This window comes from Sorex araneus, chromosome 5, assembly GCF_027595985.1.
Source record: "Sorex araneus isolate mSorAra2 chromosome 5, mSorAra2.pri, whole genome shotgun sequence".
Lineage (NCBI taxonomy): Eukaryota > Metazoa > Chordata > Mammalia > Eulipotyphla > Soricidae > Sorex > Sorex araneus.
In genome coordinates this window covers 203,239,748-203,256,052 of record NC_073306.1, presented here as the reverse complement: position 1 = coordinate 203,256,052, position 16,305 = coordinate 203,239,748, and the positions used below count along the sequence as shown (strand labels likewise).

Here is a 16,305-nt window from a genome sequence, read left to right as displayed (position 1 = left end):
GCCAATGTATTGCGCCCTGAGCAAAAAGGGGTTCCGAGAGAGACATGGGGAAGGAGAGACTAGAGGAGGAGCGAAGTAAATCTAGAGAGAGGTGGAGCTGGGAGTGCCATAGAAGTTTAAAGGTTGAATAAACAGTAACAAAGCAGCAACCAGTTGGGTCCTTGTTCTTCTTTTGCTTTTCTTTGACCACTGACCGTCCCGAACCAGTCCTCTGCGAGCTTTAGTTTTTTACAGTTACTGTTTTGGAAATATTGAATACTCCATGGGGAGCTTGCCAGGCTCTGCCAGTGTGGGCGGAGGAATCAAACCCTGGTTGCCCACGTGCAAGGCAAATGCCCTACCTGCTATACTATCACTCCAGCCCACTTTGAAATTACTATGGAATAGAATTATCATATACAATTGAATTTTGGTACCTGTACAATTTATACAATAAAATCTACAACTCAAACAATAAAACTGCAAAGATTTGACACTGTAACATTTCACTTTGGTAATGGATAAAGATTATGGGAAATAATATGGTATGTTGCTCTGACATATAACTTGGCTTTCTATGTTATACTTGCCTATTGTTTTTATTATATGAAGTTATAGGATGATAATGACAAGCTGAGTTCTGGATTATGACTAAGGAACTTACACCACTTAAAAACAAGCCCTTATACTAATTCATTATGCCTTGGCACAAAGCTATACGTTACCAGATTATAATGTATGTTGATGAATCAAAATTACAGAGCTTGAGGGTTTATCTGGTACAATTTATTCTTTAAAATAGTCATGCATAAAATGTATAAAATAATTATAAGTATTAATATAATGTTACCGTGATGAATGTTAAAAGAATTTAAATATATGGTATTTGAAATGTCCGTCAATCAGCAAGTTAATTAATTTACATTTTGTTGTACATTTACAAATTTATGGGCAATTGCATATAAATGACTCAGATGCTAATGTGCTAGCAAGCCTTTACAATATTTTTATGTGTGTAAGGGAATTATATTATACCACTACTTCCATAACTATATAGAATTTAATTCTTCCAATTTGGAAAAATTATATAATCAAAGAAATAGAGGTAAGGAAAATGAAGCAACACAGTTTGTTTTCTTTGCTATAAAATCTTTCATAGAACAATCAGACTTTTCAAATATTTCTGGTTTTCTAAAGTTTAAAAGTCATCTTATGTTTAAAAGGTTTTGTAATATTCAAATGTGAAATTAGATATTGTTGGGGAAACTGTCCATTGTTTCATTTACTTTTACAAATTAGTAGAAATGATATGAATAGGTTTTATATATAAATTTTATATATATACACACACAGACACACACAGACACACATACATATATACAGACTGGAGCAATAGCACAGTGGGTAGGGCATTTGCCTTGCATGCGGCCGACCCGGGTTTGATTCCTCTGCCCTTCTCAGAGAGGCCAGAAAGCTACCAAGAGTATCTCACCCGCACAGCAGAGCTTGGCAAGCTACCTATGGCGTATTTGATATGCCAAAAACGGTAACAACAAGTCTCAAAATGGAGACATTACTGGTGCCTGCTCGAGCAAATCGATGAGCAATGGGATGACAGTGATAGATACATATATATGTATATATATACTTGTATATATATATACAATAAACAACTTTTTTACAAATAAGTAAAAAAAATTTAGTGATTAAAATTATAGTGTTTTCAATTCACCCCTACACACTTATTCCATGTGCAAATGAGAATCTGCTATCATATTTAATCATATTTAAAATAATTTCTAGGGCTAGAATAATGGCACAATAGGCAGTGTTTGCCTTGCACATGGCCAACCCAGGTCAGATCTCAGCATAGATCCCTCAAACACCAACAGGAATAATTCCTGAGTGCAGAGCCAGGAGTAACCACTGAGAATCACTGAATGTGGCCCCCAAACAAAACAAAAATTTCTTCACAAATATGAATGGAAACTCATAAACTCTGTGCATATTATACCCTACTCTCAGGTACTTATGAAAACAATGAGAGCAAGATTACATTCACTGTCACTGTCATCTCATTGCTCATTGATTTGCTCGAGCGGGTATCAATAATATCTCCATCGTGAGACTTGTTGTTACTGTTTTTGTCATATCGAATACACCACGGATAGCTTGCCAGGCTCTGCCATACGGGAGAGATACACTCGGTAGCTTGCCAAGCTTTCCAAGAGGGACGGAGGAATCGAATGTGGGTCGGCTTCGTGCAAGGCAAACTCCCTACCCACTGTGCTATCACTCCAGTCCAAGATTACATTGCAATTTAAATTATTATCTTTAACTGAACACAACGGTAAGGCATTTTGTCTGCCGAACACTTATTAAAGGATTTTGACAGAGAGCAACTTGAAAGAGACCAGGCCCATGTCCCTTGGGGAAATGGGGGCACGAGACAGGGAAGGAACCGCAGCTTGGGTGGAGGAGGAGAAGGCTGGGGAGCTTAAAGGTAGTAAAGTGTCATGCTTTAAACTCTATCAGTGGGGCTGGAGCAATAGCACAGCGGGTAGGGCATTTGCCTTGCACGTGGCCGACTCGGGTTCAATTCCCAGCATCCCATATGGTCCCCTGAGCACCGCCAGGAGTGATTCCTGAGTGCAGAGCCAGGAGTAACCCCTGTGCATCGCCAGTTGTGACCCAAAAAGCAAACAAACAAACAAAAAACTCTATCAGTAACAGTTCTGTCAACCAGAGTACCAAAATGTAAAAGAGCATCTCTCATAGAGGCAGATTGTTGGGTGGAAGGAAAAGTCAGGGCAGGGGGAAACTTTGGTGGAGGGAAGTAGAGCCTGGCTTTAAAACACTGTGTGCCCGAAACCCAATCAGGAATAACTGTGTAATTCATGGTAACTGAATTAAATTTTTTTAAAAAAAGGATTAAAAAAGTGTAATCCAGTCACAGTACTGATCATGGGAGAGCATAACTGAGCCAATTAAATTGTGCCTTTTCAAGTCTAAGACTAGCTTAATTTTGGCAAATTAAAAACTAGATTAACTTTTTCTACTTAATTTATGTAATTGCATACAATTTATGATTTCTTCACTGCTGGCTTAAATGCAAAGATGAATCGAGAACAAAAATCTAATGGGATTAATTCAAGTGTATCTTCCATACTTAATGAAAAATTCTAAAGCCCTTCTAGAGTTATGAAGAATTTATTGTCTTCTTCTACTGTGATTTCTTTTTATCCAGAAATTTTAGGACTTTGGTTATACTGGGGAGTTGGGAGAGTGATATAACCATCTAACAAATCGCAGACTCAACAAATACTGAAGTCATGAGATCTAAGTTGCAAATACTGGAACTCTGTAATGTGTCTGTTAAGGCGACACTCAGGGAAGAGGTGGTGATTAGGGGTGAGGAGGGAATGTGAGAACAAGATAGTCAAGAGATACAAGCAATGCAACTTTGGTACAGTTATGGATGATAGTTCATAAGACAACTATAAAAGACATTTAGGAAACCAATAAGAACATTTAAATATGACTAAGGTATATGAAAATAGAAAATATAAATTTCCTTTGTATTTGCATAATTCATGTGATACTAGTTAGGAGAATGTTCTTATTCTTAGGATCATTATGAGGTACTTAGGACTGAAATGTGCAAACTATTTAAAAATAATGCATATTTACTCATATTAAAAAAGAGTAGAAGCAAATGTGGAAAAACATTCACAACTGTTTAGTCTAGATTGTAAGTATACTGGTATTTATTGTGTTGGTCTTTGAACTTTTCACCCAAATTTGAAATTGTACATAAAAATTTGGAAAAGTTGAGTAATTTGGAAGTACTTAATGTTACCAAACAGTATACTTAAAATGTTTAAAATTATAAATTTTATGTTGTGTAAGCTTTACCAAAACAAAAATTTCTGAGAAAATCTTGTGTAAAGGATAACCCCGTCTTAACCACTGTAAATGCTGTCAATAAATGAAATGTTGTTTCAGATTTCTTATTGGTCACTTAAGGTCTACCCAAGACATAATCATGAGGGAACACATTCTTGACAATTAAACAAACTGCCAGATGATTGTTCCATAATTTTTATTTTTAAAAAATAAAATAAGCTAAATATCCTTGATATAATTTTGACCATAGAATCATTCAAATAATTGTTTTAGTAAAAATTCAATAAAAACAGTTACCTTAGTATATGTGAGTTTTATACCGAGGCAGGAGTGGTTATAGCTTTGGGTATCTTTCCTTTCTATCTTTGAGTCTTGAGAGAGAGAGAGAGAGAGAGAGAGAGAGAGAGAGAGAGAGAGAGAGAGAGAGAGAGAGAGAGAGAGAGAGAGGGAGAGAGAGAGAAAGAGAGAGTGAGAGAGAGAGTAAGAGAGAGAGAACTTCATATTTAGATATTTAGTTGGGGGTAAAAATGAAAGTAAAGTGAATTAAGTATTTAAAAATTTATTTATTTGTAAAAAAAAGTCCAAATTCCAAGTAAATATTACAAAACCTATGTGAACCACCCTTCAGAGGATAGGAATAGGTTCTCAAAGTATTCTGGGACATAACTGAGGTCAGCAAGTCAGGGCCAATTTTCTCCCTAAAGACTTTTAGGCTGAAGCCACAATTAAAGGCCACTCTCAGTTCCATCCAGAAGTTTTGCACACACAAAGCTGTGGGACACTGTAATTCTTACTCGCAGTGACTGAAAATAAAAGTCTGGTTAAGTACAAAGGACTGTTTTCTGCCAAGCTCAGTGAAAGGAGGAAGTGGCAAGGGTGGGTACAGGATGACCGGAATTCCCCAGCCTTAGCTGTGGATAGTAGGATTGCTCAAAATTCTGAAAAACAAACCCAAATTAGGTCTTGTCAAGTCAGATATACTACGGAACAGAAATATAGAAAGTGACAATGACTGGGATATAGATGGAGGCCAAAGTGGGAAATGCTATCTTGTTTTCTGACAAAACCCTAAAATAATACCATACACTCACTTGAAAAAAAAAATCATGGCATTTGGATTTCAACCATTTTCTATTTGGACCCGTTATACTGGAAATCAGGTTTCTAATTGAGAATACAAATCTGTCAGTGTATGCCTAAGACTATGCGTCTCTGAAGCACATTCTTGATGTTATAATGTGAAAAAGATCCCTAACCCACAAGCCAGTTGTAAAGAGGAAGTGAAATGATGTATATAAATTATTCGACACAGTGCCTTGTTCGCAGTAAGTGCTCAGTTAATTTTTATCATCATGATAATCATCTCAGGCTTTGATTAATCTAGCTCTGTTAATCAGAACAGGGGAGAGGAACTGTAAAGAGCCCGAGGGCTGAAACTAAACTCACCCAGAGTGGTCAAGCAAAGGAGAACATGACTGAGCTAATGGAAAATATGTCTGCTAACATCTAAGATGGTAATTTGTACCAGAAATCATAAACTAAGGAGCCTAGGAGAATCCTAGCTGGAGCGTTAGCACAGCGGGTAGGGCATTTGCCTTGCACTTGGCCAACCCGGATTTGATTCCTTCACCCCTGTCAGAGAGCCCAGCAAGCTAAGAGAGTATTTAACCCAACGTCAGAGCCTGGCAAGCTACCCATGGTGTATTCGATATGCCAAAAACAGTAACAACAAGTCTCACAATGGAGACATTACTGGTGCCCGCTTGAGCAAATCGATGAGCAACGGGATGACAGTGAGAGTGTCAGTGCCTAGGAGAATCCAACAGGTATTTTAAATGAGTGAACAAATGAGTGATTCAAGGATGACAATCAACTGCCAATATGTCTGGTTTGTCACACATGCATTCATCTCAGGAGAACAAAGTTATGTAAATCAACAACTGCTATTTAGTTCTAGGTCATAGTCAGAATGTGAATATGCAGGTTTATAATTTTTGACAGAATCTGAAAAACGAAGGCATTTTGTGTGATGCTTCCCCTTTCTAAAACATTGACCTTCCTTTTTCTTTTAAAATTTTATTGCAGTTTCAGTAACATGGTCCCAGTCACCGTAGTGTTAATGTTTATGGTTTTGACGCGCAAAGTTACTGCCCATCTATGTACACTGACATGGATCTTTTTGTTTTCTTACTGCACCAGGGGGTGCTCATGGCTTACACCTGACTGTGCACAGGGATCACTCCTGGTGGAGCTTCAGATGTTGGGACTAGAATTCAGGTCAGCTGTAGGTAAGGCAAATGCTCTACTCACTGTACTACCTCTCTAGCTCCTGGCAGAAATTCGTGAAGACATTGTACAGGTCAAATAAAGTGTATCTGTAGTCAGACCTGCCCCATACTACTAGCCAGTGATCTCTCACATAAGTCCTAAGATTAGTATTGGTCCCAAAGACCCAGATGGGATTTAACCTCAGGCTCAGGAATACATAAACCAGAACAGCACTGATACATATATATATATATATATATAAAATGTATATATGATTTAAGTGATATATACATATGTATTATGTAAGTTATACATGCAAGCCATATATTTCATTTTTAATTTCCTAGTACTAGTAGTCACACTAAAAAAGAGTAAAAAGAAATGTGTGAAAACATTTAACAAAATCTATGTAATTTAACCTAAATTATCTAACATAATATGCAACAAAATTAATGTGAATTTATTAATACATATTTGTATATTTTAGGAGAAGTCAATGCAATCAGTTGTGCATTTTACACATACTGCATAGTTTAAATTTTAGTTACAATTAAATATTTAACAGTTGGATGTGGACAGTGACTACCTAGTAGATAACAAGTCAAGAGTATGCTTCCCAGACTTTAATATGCTTATCCAGATTTGGGATATGATGCTAAAGCACCAGTCCCAACTCACTTCCTGGGAAAGTTTGAGATGATTTGCTTCTTATTGGTCATAGTAGCTCCATGGACCACACCTGGACCAGTCAGGTGCTAAGTGCTTATGTTAAATGTACTTCAGTCAGTGAACTTTCACCTCAAGAATTCCTTTCTCTTTCAAATTCAGTCAATATCTGATAAAGAAACAAAATGGATATTCTAATACTAGTTTAACTGTATTCAAAGGCCTTTAAAAACAGTAAATAGGCTTATGCAATGTGGTCAACAGTCTGTATCTCCTAACTCCCCCACCTCTGCCTCTCTGCCTCTCTCTCTCTCTCTTTCTCTCTCTCTCTCCTCTTTCTCTCTCTCTCCTACTGTGCATTATGTCAAAACCAACTTTGAAAGAAGAACTCAAGGGGCCACTGTAAGGCAAGACAAACTCCACAAATACAGCAAACTTTTAGAGAAAGACAACATAAAACCCCCAAAGAATAATTTCTCTTGATGTTAATGGTTCTAAACACACCAATTAAGAGACACAGAATGGCAACATGGCTTAAAAGACAGAACCCAACATTCTACTACCTACAAGAAACATATTTGAATAACCAGAGCAAACAAGACGCAAAGTCAAATGTTGGAAAACAATTTTTCAAGCAAATAACTCCTTTAAAAAGAACAGGGTGGTAAAGGGTATAGGAAAATACATGATAATCTTTAAGTATCTTTACTGTAAAACAATTTCCAGGATGAGAGAGAGAGAGAGAGAGAGAGAGAGAGAGAGAGAGAGAGAGAGAGAGAGAGAGAGAGAGAGAGAGAGAGAGAGTCTACCATAGAGGCAGCCTGGGGCGATATGGTGGGTATGGGTGTTGGTGGGAATGAAACTGGGGACACTGGTTGTGGGAAATGTATACTGGTTAATGGATGGGTATTGGAATATTATATGACTGAAACCCAGTCATGAACAACTTTGCAACTGTGTATCTCATGCTGATTCAATTAAAAAAAACTTGTTTTTAATGAACTACTGATCATTGTTTTGCTTCTCACTTTAGTAAGTGATTTTCTCTATTTTCTCCTTTCTCAAATGAAATAATGTTTTTAAAATTTGTTTTATGAAGATGTAAGGAAGTTAAAAAGAACTTTGAAAACTCTAACACATTATTTGCCTATAAGCTATTCACAAGTATGTTAAAAGAATAGTCCTGAATCAAAAAACAGAATAAAAATAGAATCTGAACTGGCATGATATCATCTTTGCAGGCACCTTACTACTACTGCCTTCAATAAGTAATTGTCATCTATATTTCCTGTTTGCATTTAAATTTTCCATGATAAAATGCAATATTCTTATCATAGAATCAATATATCTTACAACACAGAGTCAAATAAAAAATGTAAATAAGTAGGAGACATTATGAAATCTTTAATTTTCAAGTATGTGTTATAGCTCTGAATCTAACAAAATGTTGAACACCAAAAGCATCTTTTCTCCAATAACAATTATTTGTGTCATTTATTGGCATGACATCTCCAGAGAGAAATACCTGATATTTGATTCCGAGTACCTAAGTGAAAATGACGTGGTAAAATATTAAGTGGGTCTATTTGAACACAATTCATTTTGAAAGGTCCAGAATAATCTGGCACTGAGTAGAAAAGAAATTCCAAGTGATAAATCTGAGAAAATTATAAATGTTATTAAAATACAGCAAGTAAACCATGCACTAAGGTATATAAAATGGAAGACCATATCAGACATGCCAGTTAACTGTACAGGGCTAGAACCTGAAAACAATTTCCATCAAAATGACGCCAGAGGAGGAGGAACACAGGTGCTGGGATAGGGTTGAGCAGTGGTGGCTCTCGGAACTCTCAACTTCAGAGAGTGACGGCAAGAAGCTCTCCATAGTTTTGCAGAACTGAATGTGAGTGTCTGTGAGTCCACAAAGTGGGGGTCCACGACGTGTGGGTGCAGTGATCAAGAGCTGCCTCCCCGTGCTCCCCAGGCCTCCCCAGCAGAGGGACAAAGAGACAGGGGACCACAGACTAATGGGGAAATGGCCCATTTAAGGCCGAGCTGCTAGCATCAGTATAGAACATCTGAGGGTGCTGAGGTATAGAACTGCATGTAGGTATGACTGATCATTTACAGAGGTAATTCTCTTGGGGGGTTAACTCAAGGAGATGCTCTGCCTCCCAGGGACTTCCATATTGTTTTTCTCTTTCCCTTACGTTGTACATGTTAAACAATTTAGTTTACTTCATTATCAATATCTACAGTTGTTTGGATAAACTGTAAGAGATAAAGATTCCAAAATTTAGTTTTCTGGTCTCTGAAAACAAGAAAAGCTTTTACCATAAAATCCCAGACTAAGTCCTCACACAAGTTCAGCTTGTCCTTCCCCATGGGTGGGGGTCCTGTCTCTTAAATTATAACCGCTTGCGTCAAGACCATGCATTTATGCTTCTAGACAGTCCCATTTTGATGCTGGGGTAACTTTGCCACTCGCCCTGGGTTCATCCCAGTCCTTCGGCGGAACCTCCCTTAAGGGGTGTTAGGACCTATGGGAACTGAAGCCTGAGTCAAGTAATTATGACAGATGCCCAGGAGTAGGTATATTTCCCAAATATTAGGAGCACAGCCTTAATGGTCTTTCTGTATTTAAGCAAAGAAGATTGCTCTACAGTAAAACAGGAAAAGCCTATAGGGGAAATAGAAAAGTAAGTAATTCATTACAGAGTTACCAGAGTTACCAGAAAGTTTTAGCTTAACGGTAAACAGGATTGACTTGGGGAATTATGACAAAGAGAGGCCAAACACAAAGGAAAAGTTAAAAATAAACCTAGGGGATTGGGTGCTCACAAGGGCACTGTAAATTTCTCTCAGGGGGAGGGAAAGGGGCACATCACTGATGAAGCCTAACACACTTAGGGTTAATATCCAACAACTGTCAAGTTTTTAAAAAGGCACTTTTAAGGGGCTGGAGTGATAGCACAGTGGGTAGGGTGTTTGCCTTGCACGCGGCCGACCCAGATTTGATTCCCAGCATCCCATATGAGCACGGCCAGGAGTAATTCCTGAGTGCAGAGCCAGGAGTGACCCCTGAGCATCGCTGGGTGTGACCCAAAAAGAAAAAAAAAAGGTACTTTTAAAGGCCAGCCTGATGCCCAGGAATGCCATGGTGCCGAAAGTTCCTGTCATGAGCTTGGATGATTTGGTGACCCTAGAAACTGAATCACCATGAGATACACCATTATGAAGCTGTATATGATTGGGTCTCAGTTATACAATGTTTCAACACCCATCCCTCTACCTGTACTTTTCCCTCCACCAATTTCCCCAGTTTCCCTCCCATCACCCCCTACCCCACCACCCATCTATCTCCCTGCCTGCCTCTACAGCCGGTACCTTTCTTCTTTATATCTTGCTCTCTCCTTTTGTGCATTTTGGTTTGCAATACAGGTGCTAAGAGGTCATTGTGTTTGTTCAGGGCGTTCAATATTTTTATAGGGAAGGCACAGTTGGAGTAACTTTATTCTTTTTAAAACTGGGTGGCGGCTTTGGGGTGTGGACAGGACTGCCAGGGCTTTTGTAGGTACAGGGAGGCAAGGGGAAGATAGTCCATCCCCAACCCCAACAAAACCTGGAGATTTTGGTCACAAAACCTGCATACATGAATTTTCAGCAGACTGATATCTCATTGAGGTCCGTTCTCAATGGGGACATAGCTGTGATTTGGGATTGTGGGAGCCAACAGCTGCCGGAGACTCTGTTTGGGCAGGAACCAGGCAAACCTGCCCTCCTTCAGTCTACTCTGGTCTGTTCAGCCTTGCATAGGTTGGAGGTGATTAACTGCAGCTTTTGATCTCGTTCAAGATTTATTTATGGGTCTCTGAAGAAAGGCTGATAGATGAGCTTCTATGGCTGAGCTGGAGGTGGTTTGGGGGCGTGGCTCCTACATACCTAACTTTTGGCTGCTTAATTTTTCGGGAAACCTAGTCCTGTTGCCGGAGCCCAGTTAGAGGCACAGCTGTGAATATGGGGTGTCAGGAAATCTGAAGGCACCTTTAGGCTGTTGATGCACTTGGCCCACAGGTCCCGGTTGGCCTGCTGGCAGCTCCACACACAGACCCCTGAGTCCCAGCAAGGACCAGGACCAGAGCCAGGGTGGTACCACTTGTGGTCTGGGCAATCTGGGCTGCAGCCACCAGCCCAGCAGAGCCTGAAGCAGGGGCACTGCCCCCATCCTGGGTCTACAGACAATTGGCACTCAGAGAGGTTCTCTTCTGTAATATGCTGTGGGAGGTGTGGGCTAGTCCGGAGAAGAAATGGTGGCAGGGCTGCCCTGCCGGGGTGCAGCTTCTGGGCCCAAAGTGAGTCCCCGGTCAGTTGTGAGTTTCTAGGGTCACCAAGCCATCCAAGCTCATGACAGAAACTTGTAGCACCACGGCAGTCCCAGGAACCAGGCTGGCCTTTAAAAACTTTAAAAGTACCTTTTCAAAAAACTTGACACTTGTTGGAAAGAAGGAAAGAAAAGAAGAAAGAAAGAAAGAAAGAAAGAAAGAAAGAAAGAAAGAAAGAAAGAAAGAAAGAAAGAAAGAAAGAAAGAAAGAAAGAAAGAAAGAGAGAGAGAGAGAGAGAGAGGGAGGGAGGGAGGGAGGGAGGGAGGGAGGGAGGGAGGGAGGAAGGAAGGAAGGAAGGAAGGAAGGAAGGAAGGAAGGAAGGGAAAGAGAGAGGAAGAAAGAAAGAAGGAAAGAAAGAAAGAAAGAAAGAAAGAAAGAAAGAAAGAAAGAAAGAAAGAAAGAAAGAAAGAAAGAAAGAAAGAAAGGAAGGAAGAAAGAAAGAAAAATAAAGAAAAGAAGGAAGGGAGAAAGGAAGAAAGAAAGAGAAAAAGAGAAAGAAAGAAAGAAAGAGAGAGAGAAAGAGAGAAAGAGAAAGAGGAAGAGAGAAAGAAAGAGAGAAAGAAAGAGAGAAAGAAAGAGAGAAAGAGAAAGATGAGAGGTGTTATGAGTCTCACACACACACACACACACACACACACAAACACACTATAACAGAGACCAAGGATATGGTTCAAATACTAACACATTAGTCTGAAATGATCATGGCTCTATGTTTCAACCCTAGATAAACACTGAATTACTGCTGGATGTGACCCCAATTTTTAAAAATGTGACATTTTTCTTATGTGTGGGAACTTAACTTTACTCTAAAATTTATATGAAAAAGTTAAGGAGTGGGGACTGGAACAATAGTAAATCAGATAAGGTATTTGCCTTGCAAGTGGTCGACCCAGGTTTTATACCTGGTACCATATATAGTCCCCTGAATCTGGCCAGGAATGATTCCTGAGTGCAGAGCAAGGTGCATGTCCTGAGCATAGCCAGGAATAGCCCCCAAACAAACACAAAGCAAAAGACTAGTGTAGCCTAGTTAGTCCTTATGAATAAAAATAAGGGAAAGAAATTGCCTTTCTTTATATCAATAATTATAAAAATATAATTAGTGAGCAAGCTTCTCTTAGTTCAAAGAGAGACCAGTAAACAAGAGTGAGCCAGACACAAAACAACGCACTGGGACTTGAAACCTGGTCTTCCCGGTGTGGGAAAGTTGCTGGCACACTTTTCAGCTTGGAAAACTTACCAGTTGCATGGTGAATTAAAAAAAAAGACATCACCTGAAAGTGAACACTTACCTCACCACCATATACAGCTTAATTAATTCTGATTAGGTTATAAATATAAAATAAAAAGTGAAACCACAATATTCAATAAGACTCTATCCTCATGTGCCTCAGGAATATAAGGATTCATTAAATCAAGCACAAAAAGTAAACACTTCATATAAAAAAGATTAATAAAATACAGCAACACTATCAGAACTTCTATTCATCATAAATTCATAAGTTTAAAAATCATTTTAAAATTGCATATTTAATATATGTGAAGAAAATTTCACTCAATATAGTAGAATAAAAATGAAGGAACTTTCATAATCTTCAAGAAAAAATTAGTAACTAACAGAAAGAAATGAGAAGATATCTCAATAGGCACTTCAAAAGAAAGAAAATATAAATAACCAATAAAATATGCAAAATCTGAGTAGTAATCATGGACATGAAAATGAAAACCACAATGAGAAAAAATTTTTAACCACTGTGGGGGAATAAAAGTGTACTAATAGCATATGTTGTGGAAGAAGAGAGCTAACCAGATGCTTCCATGGTACTTCTAAGTGGTTACAATTTGGTATAAAAAAAACTAACCTTATTTGTATATTCTTTTGTGCTTCTCTTTCTCTATTTTTGTCCACACTGTAAAGAGAACAATCCAATATTTGTTGTATTTTTCTACAGATTCTGAATTCTATTTCAAGATAAACAAAAGGTTTTAATGAAAAGTCACTACTATGAAATAGAAATTTCATAGTAAATGTAGAATACAGCTAAAAATCCAGAATGAAGGATATAATTAGAAAAAAAAATCACCATTTTTAAAAATATTTGGGTAGTTTTTCTATTAAGCCACTAAATGAAATTTGATAGAGAAACTTTATAATGGAAGCATCAGGCTGACCCTCTTGAACCTATTATTCAAACTTTCAGAACTTAATTAAAATCCATCCCCTTTGCTAAGAAATGAAATGAGACTAAATTTCATGAAGCCACTCAACAGGAAATAGGAATTTAGAGGTAGGGTATAAGGGAGACACCACACAGGATCGGTCATATTAAATATGATACACTTCTTAAGACAAATGGCCTCATCTCTCTAACAAATGAATAGCACAAAAGATGAGAAAGGGGGACAATCCATTGCGAAGTGAAAGAACTGATGAAGATTGAATAATAAAAACAAAATATCCTTGGAATGTGGTTGGTTAAACCAATTGTTAAATATACTTTTAAGACAATCAAGGAAATATGAATAATAAAGGTACTATTTTTTCAGTCATTCATTGGCTATCAACGTTATGATATTATGACGTTCATTTTTAATTTTATTATTTTTGTTTATTTGGTTTTTTTTTTTTGCTTGTTTTGTCTTGGGGCTCAGCCACGCTGGGCAATGCTTAAGGAGTATTCCTGACTCTGTGCTCAGAAACCACTCCTGAGGGAATCTCAGAGGAATATATACAGAGTTGATGACTGAATCGGTGTAAGTCACATCTAGGCCAAGTGCCTCAAGCCCTGTACTATTTTCCCAGTCTGTGTTGAACTGTTAACAGATGGAATGACATGCCCATTTAATACAAGATTCTTAACAGTCTTATATTAAATAATTACTTCTAACATACTTATGTAGTGGTAATGAAGTGGAAGATATCTACTGAATTTTGCCTTAGTTGCAAGGTTTCTACTAACTGCCAAGATAAAGAATCCAGAAGCAAGTTCTGATAAAGAATTCAGGTATTAAACTGTGTTTAATTTTGGACCTAAATATGAACTGTTAGTGGGACACTAAAACAGTTCTTTATAATGAGTAGTAGAAGAATTGAGTTCAAAATAAAGAGAGATGTGTGTTAAGTTATAGTTGTGAAGAAAATTCCACGAAGAAAAGTGATCAATGCACCCAAAAGAATGTAAATGATGAAATAAAGTCCTCTAAGAAATCTATAATATTGATATGTATGAAATAAACAAAAGGAGAATTTAATGAGGATTCTGAGAAAAAAATGTTAGAATACTTAGTGCTTCAAAAGAATTTATCAAAAGGATGATGAATTAAAGCTAATAAAACAATGTAGAGAGGTAAGATAAAAATGCAAAAAAAATCCACTGGACTTTGAAATTGGCAACATGTTGCACTTTAAGCAGGACTAGTTTCATTTGAAAAAGTGATGATAGGAAATACATTACGGTGGACTAAACACCTACACAAGAAGCTAAAATTGAAACTATTTTGAAGAGGTAAGCTGGTTAATAATTTAGGAATAGTGCAATGCCACAAGGAAGATTTCCTTTCTTTAATGTGTGAGTAACTTCAGCAAGTTTAAAGGTAAGATAAAGGTGCAGCTAGAGAGAAATCAACTTGAGAATCTATAAAAGAAAAATGTAACAAAATAATAACAGATGAAATGTAGCTTCAGTGGAAAGAGGGATTGGAAAGCTACAAGAATTAGTTGAATAAATTAGCTCTAAACAGGACAAGGAGTTCTTTTTTCTCTGAATCTGGAAAAATGTGGTGAGAGCAGATGCATGTATAAAGGAAAATTTCACTTACCAAGCACCAGCATTTAATTTTTATTCAGGAAAATAAAAAACATTTTCTAGGAGTAGAGAGTAGAGAGTTACCTGGGGCTGGAGCAATTCTGTTCCAGAATTTTCACTATCAAAGTTGAAGTGACTCATCACTTCCCTCATATTCTTGAGGAAGTTTAACTTAGCCGTATAGGGGATATATAAACTTCCAGCAAATTGGATTTCTGGAATGTCAGCTAAGAACTAGCTAGAATAGTGGTTCATCAAGACTTAGGAACAGTCACTCATGAATATTGAATCCACACTCTAAATGTGGGCTCAGAGCCAATGACTGCGTGCTTAGACTTTTGACTGGGAATAATTATCAGAAGAGATTCTGATGAGAGCACTGGTTCATGAGCAAATTGATTTTGGTTAGCAGAGATGTAGACAGATCAACTAGTAATTTCTAAGTTCTGACCCAATGTTCTCTGTGAAATAAAACACAAATAACATATTGAGAAGAATCATGATCAGCAGCTGAGTATGATTGTCTTGGGGCAGTATTTATCATTTAAAATTAATGTTACTGAAAATGGACTAATTGCCATCTATGAAGAGTTCATTTTGGACTGTTAAAGAAAAATATGCATCTATCTTCATTCCCTGTTACAACAGAATTTATCGTCTTGTCCAAACTTCTTGTTAAAACAACAATCATAGACATCATCATTCCATACACAATGCAGAATATAAGCTACAAGCCTGATTGTGCGAAATTGAAAAAAATCTGAAGACTTTTTCTCCTATTGAAGGTATGGGAAGTGCATAGGACTTACCTCAGATCTGTGGGTTTGGGAAGAAGCCTTTTTATCCCATTAAAGTAGACTTCAAAATTTTCAACTTTCAGCCTATAAGCATAGTCGATGTATCCTGATATCTCTTGTCCAAAAGAATTTCGGTCACGAATAAAGATCACAGACTGGTAGCAAAAAAAAAAAAAAAAAAAAAAACAGCATGAAGAGAGAGAATTAATTCATCATTTTAGTCAGTCACAGGGGCAATAAAACTTAGTTTTTAAATAACTTGTCATAAGCTATTATAAGAGATTTACAATACCATCCTCAGAATGATCCTATGAAGTAAATATTTGTGGCTTATTTTGCCAGAAGAACTAATGTTTTGAAAGTCAATTGCATGTAATATACATGTGAAGCAGCTTTATGTAACAATACTGATAAATATTTACAGGAAACCTCTTACAAACAGACATTATTTTATGTGTTGATAGTCTATTAATTTACTTTTCCTCAATCCTATTGCAT

General features: G+C 37.4%; 1 protein-coding gene across 1 annotated transcript in view; it reads right to left on the bottom strand.

Moving 5' to 3' along the window:
* CFAP299 (cilia and flagella associated protein 299) overlaps positions 1-16,305 on the bottom strand; it is a 531,643-nt gene that overhangs the window by 79,092 nt on the left and 436,246 nt on the right. Inside the window, exon 4 of the mRNA XM_004614360.2 lies at positions 15,820-15,962. Within this exon, the coding sequence (XP_004614417.1) occupies positions 15,820-15,962 (143 nt within the window). The remainder of the gene's footprint in view (positions 1-15,819; positions 15,963-16,305) is intronic.